Below are 16,061 nucleotides of genomic sequence, written 5' to 3' on the forward strand. Positions count from 1 at the left end.
ACATGCAACAACATAAACATAACGACATAACAAGGACGTTATGTCGTTATGTTACGGCAAAGTGAACATGCTGACATATTGTCAGGTTTCAGCGGCTAAATACTCGTATTTTCTGCATCATTTGGGATTGATTAAAGATTATATCATGTGTGAAAAAAAAAACATGGAAAGAACGGGAATATTACGTCTGCGTAAGAGGCTGGGATTTTTTGGATTATTTTGGAGTACAATCACTAACACCTTTAGAGGGGTGATACAAATTTACGGACTCATGATATATTCGGCTCAGTCAGAAAGTACAAGATTCTTTATAGAGCACAAGTTCTAATTGCACTAATTGTACCAGTGAGTTTACTTTATTTCTTCATCATTTAATTTGCACCATATATCACGATTCAGTTTCACTAGAACACTGTTATACTGTACAATACAAATAAACAATAGCCTTCATTTGGCGCGAAAATATGCTCGGATATTTGTCCGCGGACATCATTTGTTCCGAGAAGCGAGCAGTTTTCCGAGAGTGAAGCTCGAGGAAAACTGTGAGCTTCGAGGAACAGATAATGTCCAAGGACAAATATCCGAGCTTATTATATGGCAAGGTAGTCTTGAGGTAAATCCGAGCGTTCTGATTGGTTCTTTCTTGGTCGGGATTTCGCCATACCACCGTCATAAACTGTGTATTTTTTTGTTTTCGAAAGCCAGCAAATTCAAAACAAGCATGGCCCGAGTGCCATATAATAAACTTCTTACTAACCTAGCTAGCTCGAGCCGTACTGGGTAATATTGGCCCTCAGTCGTTTTTGTACGGACCTCGCTGCGCTCGGTCCTTATTGCCACGACCTCGGGCCAATATTCCCCAGTACGGCCCTCGCGCTCGGTTAGTAAGAGGTTAACATTTTCAAAGTCAAATGGAGGCTATTGTGTTTATTAACCTTTAAATATTTTTCGCAATACGCGCAGTTTTGAAAAGTGGGAAATATTCTCGGATATTCCCCAGTTTTCGGTCACGTGACGCGTTTAGACCGATCGCGCGCGAGCGAAAATATTTCATGGATCATAACTACTGATATTAAGTATGTTGAACATTAATTAATTAATAATAATCAAAAAATCCTGTCTTCTAAAAATTAATGACGTCATAGCGATTAGATCAATCCAGATTTTGCGAATAAATTACGTCGGAAAAGTTGCTCCAAAAAATCCTTTGAGCGTTTCAAAAAATGCTTAAAATAAGAAAAAGTGTCCCCGAAAAAACAAAAGTGGTTTCAAACAGCAAAAACATATTTCTAAAAATTTACTTGTCCCACAATAACCACATTACCAAGGAGGAAACGTTCAAAATTTCGAAAATTGAAAATCCCAATAGCTGCTAAAAAGTTCCTTTGCAAAAAGAAAAAATGTAAATCTTATTTAAAGTGGTCATACACTTAGATATACAAGCACTAAGTCTAACTAGTTTACAGGCATGCCACTGAAACAAAGGAAACAAAGGAAACAAATATTCAAACAAAGGAAACAAATATTGCAAAAAAAAAAAAAAAAAAAACAATCTTCTGAAAGTTAATGTTGATTTTAGAATACCTTGTTACAAATCCCATCAGCAAATTAGATAGAAGTTCATTTTAAATTAACTTAACAATTTCACATTTTTGAAACCATCATAAAAAGATTTAAGCAATAGAACACTTTTTCCTTGTTTACATGTAGCTTTGCCTAAACACGAAATTCGAGACAGTTATGTGCATCTAGAGTTCGCATAACTTTGGAGAATTCTTCCAACCCCCAACGGTTAAAATGAGGCTATATACCTACAAAAAAACTACTCTGTTGTTTTTATGAAATATTTCTCAAGAATACGCGCGAATCTAAAACGTCACAACCGTGTTTACATACTCTCATCTAAACACACGCTGTCGACCAATAAGGGCGCGCGTAGCAGCTCAGTTATATTATAAAAGTCCTTAACAATTTGACGTTTTTAAAACCGTCATAAAAAGATAATGTGATAGCCAGAGACAACTAGCTTGATCTACATTTCACTTATGGTATCTCTCCTTCCATTTCCTACTCTCTTATTAACAACTCCGACAGCATAAATCGTAGCCACAATGGTTTAGAAGCGAGGTACCAATAACAACGGGGTGGTACGTACAACGGCGCAGCCAAGATTTCTCAAACGGGGGAGGGGGTAACACTGTGTCAAAGTGAGGGTACTCACCAGATTGTCATGGCGTTTATGCCACCTGTTGTAGGTTGTTTGCTTAAAAAAAAAATGGCTTACAAAAGTGGGGATCACGGGCACCCCAAGCGCCACCCTTACCCCCCTAGCTGCGCCCTTGTGGTAATAAAGATATATAACAATTTTAACAGTGTGGTATAAAGTTAATCAACAAAGTCCATTTTAAATCAGCTATACAATTTAACATTTTAAAAATCATTCAAAAAAGTAAATATGAGGCAGTCACTGGCATGGCAACCTGATCTATTTACGCAAACATCCAATGCCTGTTTTAGTAACAGCAGCATATATAGTGGCAACAACGTCTACAGCCGGGGTAACACCAATAACAACTGCGGTAGCAATAATATCCATAGCGGCAATATAGATAACGCTTCACGCCTACAGAGATAAGTAAGAACACTGTCGTTAGGAAGAACCATTTTGTTTTCAGGGACGCGGAGAATTTGCGCAATTTCCCCCCGAAAAATCCTGCACAGCAATATCTGCTGAAAAGAAAATCGTGCAAAGGGAGCCATGGGGGAAAAATCAAGCAAACTTCTACTCTCCAGGTCTTTTGTTTGATGTTACAAAATATCTTGCACAAGCTATTGCCCACTCAAAAAATCCTGCTACAGCTAAAGGTGAGAAAAATAATTCATGCCCCATAAAATTGACCAACCCCCTCCCTCAAAAAAATAATGGCCCGTCCATTATGTAAGTACGAACAAGCGTTACTGCGAGTGAAACAATGGGATCAATTTTTCGAAATACTAATTTTTCGTTTCCAATGAAAAGTACAATTTTAACTGAAGCTTTGATTACAGTTGGTTGAAAAGGTCAAATATTTTTAGGCACTTAAAATTAATCCGAAATCAGTTAAAAATCGAGCCAAGACTAAAAAGACAAATTTTACATCATACCAGCCACGGTATTAATGAAAGTGCCTCTCTGTCGAAGCTAAAAGAGAGTTTAAAATGCTGTGTTGAGACTTTGAATGTTTAGATTTATAAGCAATTTTCACTGATTGACTTTAAGACCACTCAACATTGTTAATGGCCTTGTTAAGCGTGGGAGCGGGGACAATATCTGAGATTGTGTTCCCTATAAGACAGATCTCCTAAATATACTTTGTCACCTTCCCTCCCGTATCTCACTGAAACAAACTAGATATCAGACCGGGAGCTCAATTCCTAGTTGCAGACAAAGTTTTCTTCGGTTATTTCTGCCGTGTTTTTCTCATTCATATCTGTCATGTTCATTTCTTTAACATTTAGCTCAGGATTTCCGCAGTATCAGTTTTAAACTAAAACTCTCGAGTCTCAGTTGAGAACGTAACTAAAGTTTTGGTGCTTTCTCATCTATGACACTAGGAATTGCCTTTTATTCCTAAGCTTGTATTTGACTACATCTGATTACACTAATAGTTAGATAACAAACACTTACGCAGAGTGTGGGCCTTCTTGATGCGATAAATGGGCAGCTTAGCACACATATCAGCCATTTCATCACTAAGGATCGAGCGATCAGTGAGGGTCGAAACAGCATCAAATCTACTGTCGGACACGTTCTTTGGCGTTGAGGAGGAACTTTCCTGTGAAGAATAACAAAAAAAAACTCCAAGTAGGCGAACCTTTATTTTAGCCAAAGTAAATACACCCAAAGTCAAACCTGCAAAGGCAATGTATCTAGACAAGTGGAGAGGGACCTGGGTCGTCCAGGAGAGTACGCCGCTATCTCACCCCCCTAGTCCAAGAATTGTTTTGTTAGCTCGAAAGTGAGGCTGAGCCAACCTGTGGTACATTTTATCGCTGTACGCGAGAATCTCAAATTTAGGTCGCTAGCTACCTCTAGGTCAATACTGCAAGACCAAACTTTGAGATTTTCTAGTAAAAACCGAACGAACGGTCTGTACTGTAAGTCACATAATATTTGAATTAATTAGCGGAAAAAACCATACTGTTATTACCTCGTCAAGCGCCTTGAGCAGCTCATCAGGTTTAGGCGTACCTTCAGTAGAGTCACTCAGAAAACAAGCTTTTGCAGCAGAAAGTCGATGCATGGTTAAGTTCTACAAGAAAAATAGACGATGTTGTTACAAAAATGATGACTCCCATTCACTGACTGGTGTGCCCTGGAGTAAATGGTGTTTGGGTACTTGGAGTGCCCAGTGTCTGAACGCAACACTATTTTTTTGTCGTTTCCTAGACAAAAGTGTCTGGTACCAAGTGTGAACACAGCCTGAGATATCGTTGAAATGACTAACTGACTCAATGAATTAAACATCCTCAAAACATGTACACAGTTAAATTCGCAACGACTTCCTTGCTAGCTCCCATACGTTCATTTAGGAATACTGACTCTATCCCGTTAAAAAGTAAGCGAATTGCGCAATCACACCTTCTTTCTCCCGTTGTAAATTCTATTTTACCTTTTTAAAGTCGAAGACAACCTTGACATCTCCTGCGTTCCCCGAGTTCGTCTTTGGAATACTCAGGGTCTCCGTTTGTTTTTCAGTGTCAATTTCGACTTCCTCATCAATCTCTTCATTTCCATCCTTCATTTTCACATTGTACTTGGACACGGTATCCTACAAGGTCAAAGAGACAGTCTAAATAACTGTTTTATAACTTCTGTAAGTAACAGATCCGTGTGCTTGACAGCAAAATGATCACTTGTATAGACTAACAATGACGTAAGGCTGATTACTGCGTGGAAAACTTAACGTGACAACGACATCCTAGAGTCCGGACTGAAAGCAAAATATTGCAACCGTGGACAGCTGTTTGGACCTGGTTGGTTCTCGTCAGCACGGTATAGTAGCAAAAACTAGAGCAACCAACTTGAGGGCATGTTTTCTACTAAATGCACCGGATAATAACCTCAGATGAAACTTAAATCCTACTGGAATGTTTCGTATCAGTTGAAATCCTCTCTGCTTTGAAGTTAAGTTACTCTTGGGCTTAAAGGGACGCGCGTTATGTCATTAATCCACCTGGCGGGGGAACGTTATATTAAAGTTACTGAGCATAGCAATTTATGAAAAATTTAAAATCTAAGGAAATCACTCTTACTTTTCTCATTTACCTTTTTCTCTTCACATTTACAGACAGTCGCTGCTGATGTGGCAGCAACAAGGATGGCTAGGCACAGAAGGAAGACCTTGAACTTCTGTTGAAAGGAAAACATTAAATGTATTAGATATGTGTGCTTTTGCTTAAAAAATAAAGCCAACAGCGACCTACGTGTCTTTAGAGACTGCATAGGGGACATTCTGATGCACGTAGAAAGGCTTCCATTGTAGGGGACTAAGAGGAGCGAAAAACTAACCAACCCACTGTTTCTAGTCCGAATCTTTCTAGGTCGGTTAATGAAGCTGTTGGATGTGTGTACTTTATATGGCTATGAGTTATTCTCCTCGCTAAAAGCACTAATGATTAAAAAAAAATTGTGAAGTAAAACTTACCATTTTTCTCTTGTAACAGAAATGCGACGGTTCTTCGTTCTTCTTATGGCAGGGGACTTGAACCTTTCTCCACTGAGAATGGATGCAGATTCACAAGCAAACCTTTTTTATACTGTTTGACGGGTGTCGAAAGTTTCCTGATAGTTAACTTGATACCAGTCCTGATTTATCCTTGTTTCAGCTCTTCTAATGTAACGACTTTGACCTTGTATTAGTTTTAGCACTTGCTTTACTGCGCATGTCAATGTTAGCACTTGCTTTACTGTGCATGCCAGTATTAACACTTGTTCTATTGCACGTGCCAGTATTAGCCCTTGCTTTAGTGCGCATGCCAGTATTAGCACTTGCTTCACAGCGCATGCCCGACAACTACTATTCAATAGCAGTTTCCCGGACTCATCCTAACCTGTACCTCAACCAGTATTTATGACAGCGAAATTTGACATCAGTTTTTATTAAAGGAGTTGCATAGATCCCATGCAGGCTCGTACTTGGTCAGTATTTCTTGCAGCGCGCGTTAGTCCAAATAATAATGTTGTTACACACCAAACGAGACCTCAAGACCTCTTATCAGCGCTTCCTTTAGCCGTAATAGCATTGCGCATGTGTCTCAATTATTCGCGACGGATTACATCACTAACCGTTCCAAAATCAGATTTGAAGCAAAGCGAGTAAATCTCGCAAGCTTCACGCCTACCACTAATTCATGTAACGCGCGATAATACAAACCTGAGCGAAATAAAAGAAAAGCTATTTCTGTGAATCCTGAATCCTGGATCCTATAATTTCCTCTCTATAAATTTTAGGTTTTGGTTCACCTTAAACTTTGTAAGCTACGGTATGTAAACGTCAGAAGAAATGGCCTCGGGCCGCAGTCAAGAACCCGTCAAAGTTTGTATCGATACGAACCTTCCACCGGCAAATAACATAAGTGTATATGTACAAGTTTTCAAAATTTATTGCTGTGTACAGAATAAACGGAATGCTTCAGTGTTGGCAAGGTAAATTTAACGGCACAAGCTTAATGTTTTTGGAGATCTTGAGAGTCATACAGGTATTAGACCAAAGATGGAGGAATTGGAAAATCACCGACATTGAGCAATAATTTAGTGCTTTTGAGACGACTAAGAGGAGATAAATAGGTCAGATCGAACGGGGAACATTCTGCATTTGGTCTTGAATTTTTCAAAATAGGAACTCTGTCACTGGAGTGTAATTCAAAGACTTCCCTGAGTTGGCGGCTCAGTTGTCGATACAGGCTCTGTAATATTTAATCAGATTCTTGTGTCGTTTATAAGTTTTAAAATCTAAAAGCCATTCCGACGTTTATGAGGTTAAACACATTTAGAGCTTGACTTTACGGCAATCAATTATATAAGCTGTTATCGCGCGCAGCTCTTGCTTTTGTCGTTGCCTTCTTTAAAAAAATTAATCAACAAATGCAAAATGTATGCCTAGTAGCCTTCTTTTTGTAGTCTTAGAAACGTAATGACTAAATAAGGGCCATTTAAATTTCTTCCTTCTTTGTCCTTATTAAGTGTCCCGATAAAGATTAACCTTCTCTCAAGAGGTTCACAAACATCAAGCTCGTGATTCAATTTGTCACGCCAACTTAATGGGAAAAAAAAATGTTTCAAAGTTAAGTCACAGAACCATACAGTGTTATTCTGTACGCATCGCTTAATTTTAAGTCTTATTCTTGACACTAATTTAGTACTTTGATTTATTCCACCATCTTGCAAAACATCAAGCTACTGTTTCAAGCTCATTGAGGTACAGTTCATTTCATGCGTTCATATGTGCCCGACCTGCCGGTTAATTCGGTTGCCGTATACACGTCCAATTATTATTAACTTTCATGTCACACAGACTCAGTCTGTTTGCGTGAAATGAGCTGAAAAGAAAAAAGTGTTTACTTTCTCTTATTTATCCCTTAGTATCAACTCGCATTGCACTGACGAGGAAAAGAGCAGGACAGGAAAGTGCGAGGCTCGTGGACTTTTCTCGCTCCTTTCAGATTCGTTTTGGGGGCAAATCATTATAACACTGTAAAGTTCCCGGCGACAGTAACAACCCCTGAAGTTAGCGACCCTATGAAATTATTATATATAACGATAAAATGTCATGTTTGTCAACAAATCCTAAAAGTAGCGGCCTTCCAAAAGGAGCGATACCAAACGCGAGGACTTCTTTTAAAACAGAGATAATGTAAATAAAAGACATAACAAGGTGATCCAGACTGACACGATTTTGTGTTAGATGATCATTATTACAGAGATATTATCATGTACTTCCGTATCGTAATGACATAAATTTTTTTCAACAAGATTTATCCGTTTCTTCTCCATATTTATTGTGAATAATGTACTCAGTATTGAAATGTGAAATTGAAAAATTTTAGCGAGCCCGGCCCCCTTCCACCCTTCCCACCGAAAGCTGCAGTTTGAACGTAGCAATTACTGACGCTTAAGTGACTATATATGTTTGTTACTATGGGAACTTTTCGGATCTATCATAAATAGTTTCAGCATATGCGCAATACTGTGATGGCTGAAGGAAGTGCCGAATATAAATCTACAAGTCACGCTGGGTGTATTTAGACAAACTGAATTCTCACACGCTGCAAGTTATTTCTGATATATAGACGCACCAAAAGGTATAGCCTTCACCAAAATTTCTGTACGTTTCTTAAATTCAAAATCCACGTCAATTCTGCTGTCAAGAGAATCAATCAATCTCTTGTGCTCGACAGAAACCATCATTTTTTTGTCTGACATGCGCATTAAAAGAATTGCTAATACTAATACGAAGTCAATGTTACAATAGAAGCTGAAAAATAAAATCAAATTCTAGGATTCAGGATTCCGATTTCGCTCATCTTTGTATTTTCGCGCGTTGCATGAAACAGTGGTAGGCGTGAAGCTTGCGAGTTTTTTCTCTCTTTGTCCAAATCCATTTAGGGGAGGCTACATTTGCCAAACGAGCTTCCCTTAAAATCCCAACATATATTTTACAGCCAATGTGCCAAAAATGGCATTAATCATCATCTGATTTTGGGACGGTTAGTGATGTAATCTGTCGTAAATAATTGAAACACATGCGCAATTCTACTACGGCTAAAGGAAGTGCTGATTATAGGTCTTGAGGCCATGTATGGTGTATTTTAAAATTAAAACATTCTAATTTTCTATAATTTGAGCTGGCCCGCGCTGCAATTCAAGAAATCTGACTGGCTTAGTGTGAGTCTTTTAAAGCAATAAACGTATAGCCTTTGCCAGGATCCGTGCAATCCTTTAAACATTAAAAACTGATGTCAAATTTTGCTGTCTTAAACAACTTTTTGAGGTTCAGCATAGGATGGGTACGGAAAACTGCTACTGAATGATGGTTTTCGGACATGCGTAGTAAAGCAAGTGCTAATACTGGCATGCGCAGTTGATCAAGTGCTTATGCTATAACACGAGGTCAGCTGAGGTGTAAAATACCAAATACATCATCAGTATCAAGTTGAAAATGAGGAAATATTTGACAGCCGTCATATAGTATTAAAAAAAGTTGGCTGCTGCATCCATTCTCCAGACGAGTAAGACGAGTACTTTGGTTGTAGTTGTATTGCATAGTATAACAGTGCTGTGATGTGAATCATGATGTGAAGTGAACCATGATGTGGTGCATCTTAAACAGTAAACGAGAGATAAAATAAATAAAGTGGTCACTTGCATGCTCGACACTTGTGCTCTTTTAAGAGCACAAGTGTCGAGCATAAACACTTCTCCTTGAAAGGAGAAGTGTTTTTCCGGGCCTATTCATCAGTCGGCATCTCTGAGAAATGACAAGCTAAAAAAATACATACGCCGTACGTTTTTTTAACGGATTAAAGACTGAGAGAGATATGTTTAGGGCTACAGAAGCTAATAAAGACGAGTACACTGAAATTACACCAAACCCTTTTACGGATAAAGACCGCAGAACTCGACTTTGCGAGGCTTTATAGTTAATTTGCGATTTTTCAATGCACTACTCTCAGGCGGTCTTTCCAGCCGTGTCAATGGATTGCGTTCGTTACGCATTTTTGGCCCATATTCAAAATTAAAAAAACCGTGGAAGGATATATATATTTTTTTCGCTTTGAACTTTTAGAAAATCTTCCTCTCAAACTACAGACTCAAGAGAGAGAGCAACATATTTTTTGATTAAAAAAAGATAAATTCATTACAGAAACTTTCCCTTTCAGCGACGTTAGCTTGAATTTTATTTTATTTTATTTTTTTTCAAATATGGTGTTGCAGTTTTCTAAAGGGGATGTGTCTTTGACATTCATTTCAGACCATTTATTAGTTGTTACTTGAGTCACAAAATAGTTTGTGATCATAATCCTGTGGCATTTTATCCCTAATTTCAAAGAAAATGTTCATTTTTCATAAATTTCTTAAACTGTGTTATTCCGCCGTCACTATTGCTTTTACCGGCCCTTTGTTAGAGTTATACAGTAGATCGATAAAACCTGACCTTAGTGACAGGGGAAAAGCCGCGGCGCGCAAGAATTGGCATTCGGTGTTATTTTCCAGAAACGGCTTCTCGACTGTTAATTTGTAAACAGACCGCGGGAGGTTTGGCATCAGCGTTTTCTCTTTTCTCAGTAAGGTAAAGTTCAAGTCTCCAGACGAGCCCACCAGGCCGGAGCTTATCCCGGTTTCTGTAGCATAAAGCGACCAGGAGTATTTCTACTCCCCCTTGGGTGGGATGCTAGTCCATTGCAGGGTTACTCCCAGCATTAAATTCGCCGGTACTCATTTATACACCTGGGTGGAGAGAGGCAATGTGAGAGTAAAGTGTCTTGCCCAAGAACGTACACAACACAATGTCCCCGGCCAGGGTTCGATCCGGAGACGAGCGGACTACTTCTCTCAGTACGGATATTTATCATGATTTTCGTTTCACCGTTTCAGAGTTACGTCACTTAGACTAACCACAAAAGATTGTTTAACACCGAAGCTTCAACAGAAATTATTCGCGGATATTAGCACTAAATATACAAGACGTAAATTGCCTTTTATTCTCAAACTCTCAGGTTAGACCTAAATGAAAAATACGCTGAAATTAAAGTCAATAACTCTCAAAAGCGCGGGAATTTTTCGGATTGCACCGAAGAACAAAAATAAACGTTATACCCTTGAAAGATATAAATGCTCAAATACATAGAAATATATTTTTAGTCAGAAAGTACACGTTTCTCAGTTAAGAGCACAAGTGACTTTTATTTGTTTCATTTCTTGAATTAATTGTTGTTTAATTTGCACTTATACATTTTGCAACAGCATTATTGAACTACTTTCCTACACAGTCTCACACTTTTCTGCGAAATTTAACCAAGCTTTTTTATCCTGAAATCATTTTTTTTCCACCAGGAGCCCTGTTTCTACAAAACAATAGCATTTTAGCCAATCGATCTGGTCTGAAATTGCTGCAAAGATTTGGCAGTCTAAAAAAACAGACTTTCGTTCGCTGTTTCATGGTATAAACTATATAGTCTGCAGGTCTCAATGCCGCAGTGTACTCAGCTCTTCCAAATCAAAAGTTTTTAATCAAAGCAGCAAAATATGATAGTCACTAGCATCTGGATATTTTTATTTATTTTTATCACACGACGGGCCTTGAAGCACCTCCTTGCGGTTTTCAGTAGCCGCAGCTATGCCACACACATCTCCAATGGCAACCATGTGTGCACCCCCAGTGGTGCCAGTGGTGATAATGACAATCGCGGTAGCAATAATAATGGTAAGGCCAACGCTTAACACCTGCAAAGTAAGTAAATAAGCCACTCAGTAAGCCAATCGGTCCGTCAGCCAGCCAGTTATTTAGAATCAGTCAGTCAGTCAGTCAGATAGACAGTCAGACAATCAGTCAGATAGTCAGTGAGTAAGTGAGTGAGTGAGCGAGCGAATAAGTCATCGAGTGAGTGAGTGAGTGAGAGAGTGAGCGAGCGAGTGAGTGAGTGAGTAAGTGAGTGAGTGAGTGAGTGATTCAGTCAGTCATAGAGGTAGTCAGTCTGTCAGTCAGTCAGTCCGAGTGAGTGAGTGAGTAAGTGATTTAGTCAGTCAGTCTTGTAGTTAGTCAGTCAGTCCGTCTGTCTCTCTGTCTGTCTCTCTCTGTCTGTCTGTCTGTCTGTCAGTCCGGTCAGTCAGCCAGCAAGAGAAAAGAAAGTAAAAATATTAAACATTAGGTAAATTTATGATATATGGTTCACATATTTACTCAAAAATAGGCTATTGACAGTATACCGTAGTTCCAACAGAATTAATTTGCAAATGGAACGGCATGACATAAAACAAGCCACTGAGCACTTAGTGTCTAGATAGATGAGAAAGAGTCAGATCTTCTCTCGGCAAGAAACGGCCGGTCAAGCGTTCCTTCGGTTGACGAAAAGTGAAATTATGATATTCTCAATTTCCAAGTCCTACCCTATTGGAGTGTTTCTCTTGGTTGGTAATTAACAATTCCATGTTAAGACTTTTCAGGAACTTTTGATGACTGAGTTAGGACTGTCCAACAACATTAATGACCAGGTTAGGAGTCAGTTCGAATGCTACTCATATTAAAGTCATAATGCCTTCTGGAGGACAAAAACTGAGTGAACTTGAATAACCTAGATAGGAGTTTAAATTTGTCGAAAACGTTACGTTAGTGTCTTACTTTTTCGACCATTTCTCCTTTACGATTTTAGCATTAAGATTTCCCAAACTTTTGGGTAAATAAGTTTTGGAATAATACTAACTGAATAGCACTAGAAATTTCTTTTTTAAGTATCTTATATGAGCGGCACACTTTTGATTATGATAACAGTAGAAGGTATAACACTAGCGTCGAGTTGTACTCTTCTTGACGCGATAAATGGGCAGCTTAGCACACATAGAAGCCATTTCATCACCCAGGAACAAGCGATCACTGACGGTCGAAACAACATCGTATTCCTGGTCTGTTTCATTCTTTGCCGTTAAAGTGCCGTTTTGCTGTGAAGTATAACAAGAGCAGCTTGAATGAACAAGAAGTGCTTATATTTTAGACAAATTAAGCACATTCAGCTCAAAATCGATCAACACCCTGCCAAACGTCTGAAGTTGGAATTGAAGGCCTGGGTGATAAATGAGAGGATTCCTTGGATTTTCTTTCCCGAGTATTACTAAAAACAACTATTAAAAAAAAATGAGGAGGCGTAAACTAATAATGGGCTCGTTTAGTTGGGGTTAACAAAAGCTTATCCAACGATTTTAAAATCGCTTCAGTTAAAAAGTTTGACCTCGTGGAAGCTACCAGTTAAAATGCAGTATCAAATCCCATTTCATCGCACGTGCATCCAGTTGAAGCGTAGTACATGAAGTAGTAGTACAAATTGGCGTGACTCTAACCGAAGAATTACAACAGTATACAAACTGGCGAGTGAACTAAGCGATTGTCATATTCCATCGACCCTTTCTGGTTTATTTTTTATTTAATATCATCGGCATGTCACTGAAACAGATTATGACGCCTTCCCTGGCCGCAAGACGAAGAACCTTAGTGAGAGTATGTAAGGAATGCTAGGAAAATTTCCTACTATTTCTCTGCGGTACTTACAGTAGAAGCCCCGTGCGTCCTGTCATGCAGGCAACTTAAAGAAACTGCTGATAACTGAACGTTTCTTTTCGTTAGTTTGAACCATGGCAGCATTCGAAATGAAACAAATATACATTTTGTAACTGCTGGGTTCCCTGTGAAGACACATTTAGGTTTGCGCATGCGTGGAGGTGGCCTCTTCGAACGGTGACCACGACGCCACCGAGTTAAAACCTCAGTTATGTCAAGTTTTCCTCGGTTTTTAGGTCAGATTTAGCTCAAATTGTCAGTGTTTTTCTGAGAATTATACCGTTGTAATATCGTGGCATCACTGTGAGTTGTTCTCATGGCCTATCGTGAATTAAACGTTCTGGTTAAAGTGAATTTGTCCATGGTTTGTCGCCGTTCGCAGCTATAGTTTTAACTCAACCTCATGGATGGTTTGTCGAGGGATTTATGGCCAAATGTTCAAGGATAACTACGGTTCACTTTGCTCGTCTACGGAATTGCAACGGATCTACGGTTATTAAGAGTAATTACGGGCGTGGAGAGCGAAAACAAAGGTTTTATGGCTTATTGGATGGAAGGCATTTCCGAGCCCTGGCGTACACGGTCGTCTTCAATGGACATGGAATTAATTCGTGCTATCTCACCGCTTAATACTTCACCGACGGATGCGGCATCAGAAATGTGGCTTCATGATTCAGCTAAGGTTCAAGGGTCACTGAATATGGAGGAGAAATCGACGGTCAGTGGTGCTGAGGAGTTAGAATCGGGCGGAAGGAAGAAAATTCCAATGGATAAAGGTAAACAGTACGAAATACAAAGGTTAAAAGATCGTAGAACTGTGGCTCTTCGTCACGTGACTAGGTAGATGAACAAAATGAAGCCTCTTCTCGCTGATTTCAGCAATTTTGAGTTTATGTCAGTTGAAATGGACGGTCTTAATAATTTACTTGTCGAGCTACAAGTTGCACAGGATAATTTCCTCGAGGTGTTAGAGAATGATTCAGATACTGCCAGTGCTAATTCATGGTATGAAGTTCACGATGGAGATGTGTTTAAGTTTAAGCAGTCTGCCTATGAATATTTGTCTAAGGCGAAAGAACTTCAGTCTGCTGAATTAAATTCTGCTGCTTCTAACCAGTCTCATCACTCAAGAAAGTCTAATCACTCTGGACGTTCAAATTTGTCTTCACTTTCATCGAAATCGAAATTGATAAAAGCCAAGACTAGGGTTGCAGCCCTAGAAGTGGAAGCAGCATTTCTTAAGGAAAAGCAGGCATTGAAAATGGCTGAGGAACAATTGGAGCTTGAGAAGAGTCTAGCTAAGGCAAGGGAAGAAGAAAAGATTTATGAACAAATGAACAATGAACAATTGTTTTCCACACCTGCCTGTTTACAGACACAAAGTCTTCCAACATTTCCAGTGTCCAGTCTGCTCCCAGCTAATACTGCAAAGGACGCAAACTCTACTTCCCTGACAACACAAGGATCGGTTCTAACAAGGACAACAACAGCAGTGGCGGCTAGTTCACGCCCATCAAATGCCATTTCAGTTTTGGAACCTGCTTCAAAGTCATTCCCAGTAAGTTCTTCTGGCAGTTATGTCTTAGGACACCAAAACCCCTCTCCAACAAATCCTCTTAGTGGATTTACTATGGGGCAACCAGCTCTCATTTACACCAGCCCAATGTCAGCTTGCCTATCAGGAAATACAGCGTTCGACTTTGGAATCCATACAGACACGGTGACCTCTGGGTATAGAGCAAACCCCACCGATAGCCCCACAAATACACGTACTTCATTACCTCAACCCCGCTTCGTAGACAGGCTTGCAGCTGTGCATCCTTTCAAAGATCAATCACTGGAGAACCCACAGACACTGCAACATGTTTATAGCCCTCCAGGTTGTTCAAAAAGTTTGTCTGTTAACCCCTTGGCAGTCCGGGACAATGCCTTTCAAGATATTGTGGACATTCAAAGAAAGCAGACAGAATTGTCTCAAATTATGGTCTCCCAGCAAGCAAGGAGCCTTTTACCATCAAGCGAGCCTCCAGTGTTCTATGGTGATGCTATGGAATTTCCTGCATTTATAACTGCCTTTGAGTCTTTGATTGAATCAAAAGTTGAAGACTCCTGTGAAAGGCTGTATTTTCTGGGTCAGTACACTTCAGGTAAAGCTAAAGAAGTTATTAATGGTTGTCTTCAAAGAAAATCAGAAGGATCCTACAGAGAAGCCAAGGGACTGCTAAAGAGACAGTTCGGAGATCCATTCAAGATTGCAAACGCCCACATCAACAAACTGTCTTTGTGGCCACCAATCAGAGCAAACGATGGCTCAGCTCTCCAAAATTTCTCCATTGCTCTGGACCAGGCAAAGTCTGCTATGAAAGGCATGTCTCACATGGACGATTTAAACACAGCTCATGTACTGCGACAGCTTTGGGAAAAGTTACCCAGGCATCTACGAAGCAAGTGGACTGAAAGGAACAATAAGACCAAGAGTGCGAAAGGAAGGATAGCTGACTTTGAGGAGTTTTCACAATTTGTCCGCGAACAAGCAGAGCTTGCCACAGATCCTGTATTCTCAGAAGAAAATGTTAGCAAACCTCATCATGACGAGAAAGACAAGGGCACTCACTTCAAATTCAGAAGAGGGTCACGTAGCAGAGGAAAAGGAACAACCCTTGCCACGGGATTAAAACAGGAAAGTAGAAACAGGCAGTCCGTGTCGTGTTCTTTATGCAAAGGGCCCCACAACCTAAATGATTGTGAACA

General features: G+C 39.6%; 2 protein-coding genes across 2 annotated transcripts in view; one reads left to right on the plus strand and one right to left on the minus strand.

Annotated features, from left to right (window-relative positions):
- Positions 1 to 328: 328 nt before the first annotated feature.
- On the minus strand, positions 329 to 5,785 carry LOC110042039 (uncharacterized). The gene is made up of 6 exons (XM_020747372.2): positions 5,688 to 5,785; positions 5,309 to 5,392; positions 4,653 to 4,811; positions 4,191 to 4,292; positions 3,668 to 3,815; positions 329 to 2,623 (listed from the first exon to the last, which is right to left on the minus strand). Exons 1-6 carry the CDS (start codon positions 5,688 to 5,690, stop codon positions 2,514 to 2,516), a joined length of 606 nt encoding a protein of 201 aa, XP_020603031.1. The 5' UTR covers positions 5,691 to 5,785; the 3' UTR covers positions 329 to 2,513.
- A 6,518-nt stretch (positions 5,786 to 12,303) lies between these two features.
- LOC149103512 (uncharacterized) overlaps positions 12,304 to 16,061 on the plus strand; it is a 3,925-nt gene continuing 167 nt past the window's right edge. Inside the window, exon 1 of the mRNA XM_089272667.1 lies at positions 12,304 to 16,061. This exon is cut by the window's right edge and continues 167 nt beyond it. Coding sequence (XP_089128793.1) covers positions 14,155 to 16,061 — 1,907 coding nt within the window. The 5' untranslated portion in view covers positions 12,304 to 14,154.

Source organism: Orbicella faveolata, unplaced genomic scaffold (assembly GCF_042242905.1).
Source record: "Orbicella faveolata isolate gen_17 unplaced genomic scaffold, um_ofav_v1 contig_35, whole genome shotgun sequence".
NCBI classification, from domain to species: domain Eukaryota; kingdom Metazoa; phylum Cnidaria; class Anthozoa; order Scleractinia; family Merulinidae; genus Orbicella; species Orbicella faveolata.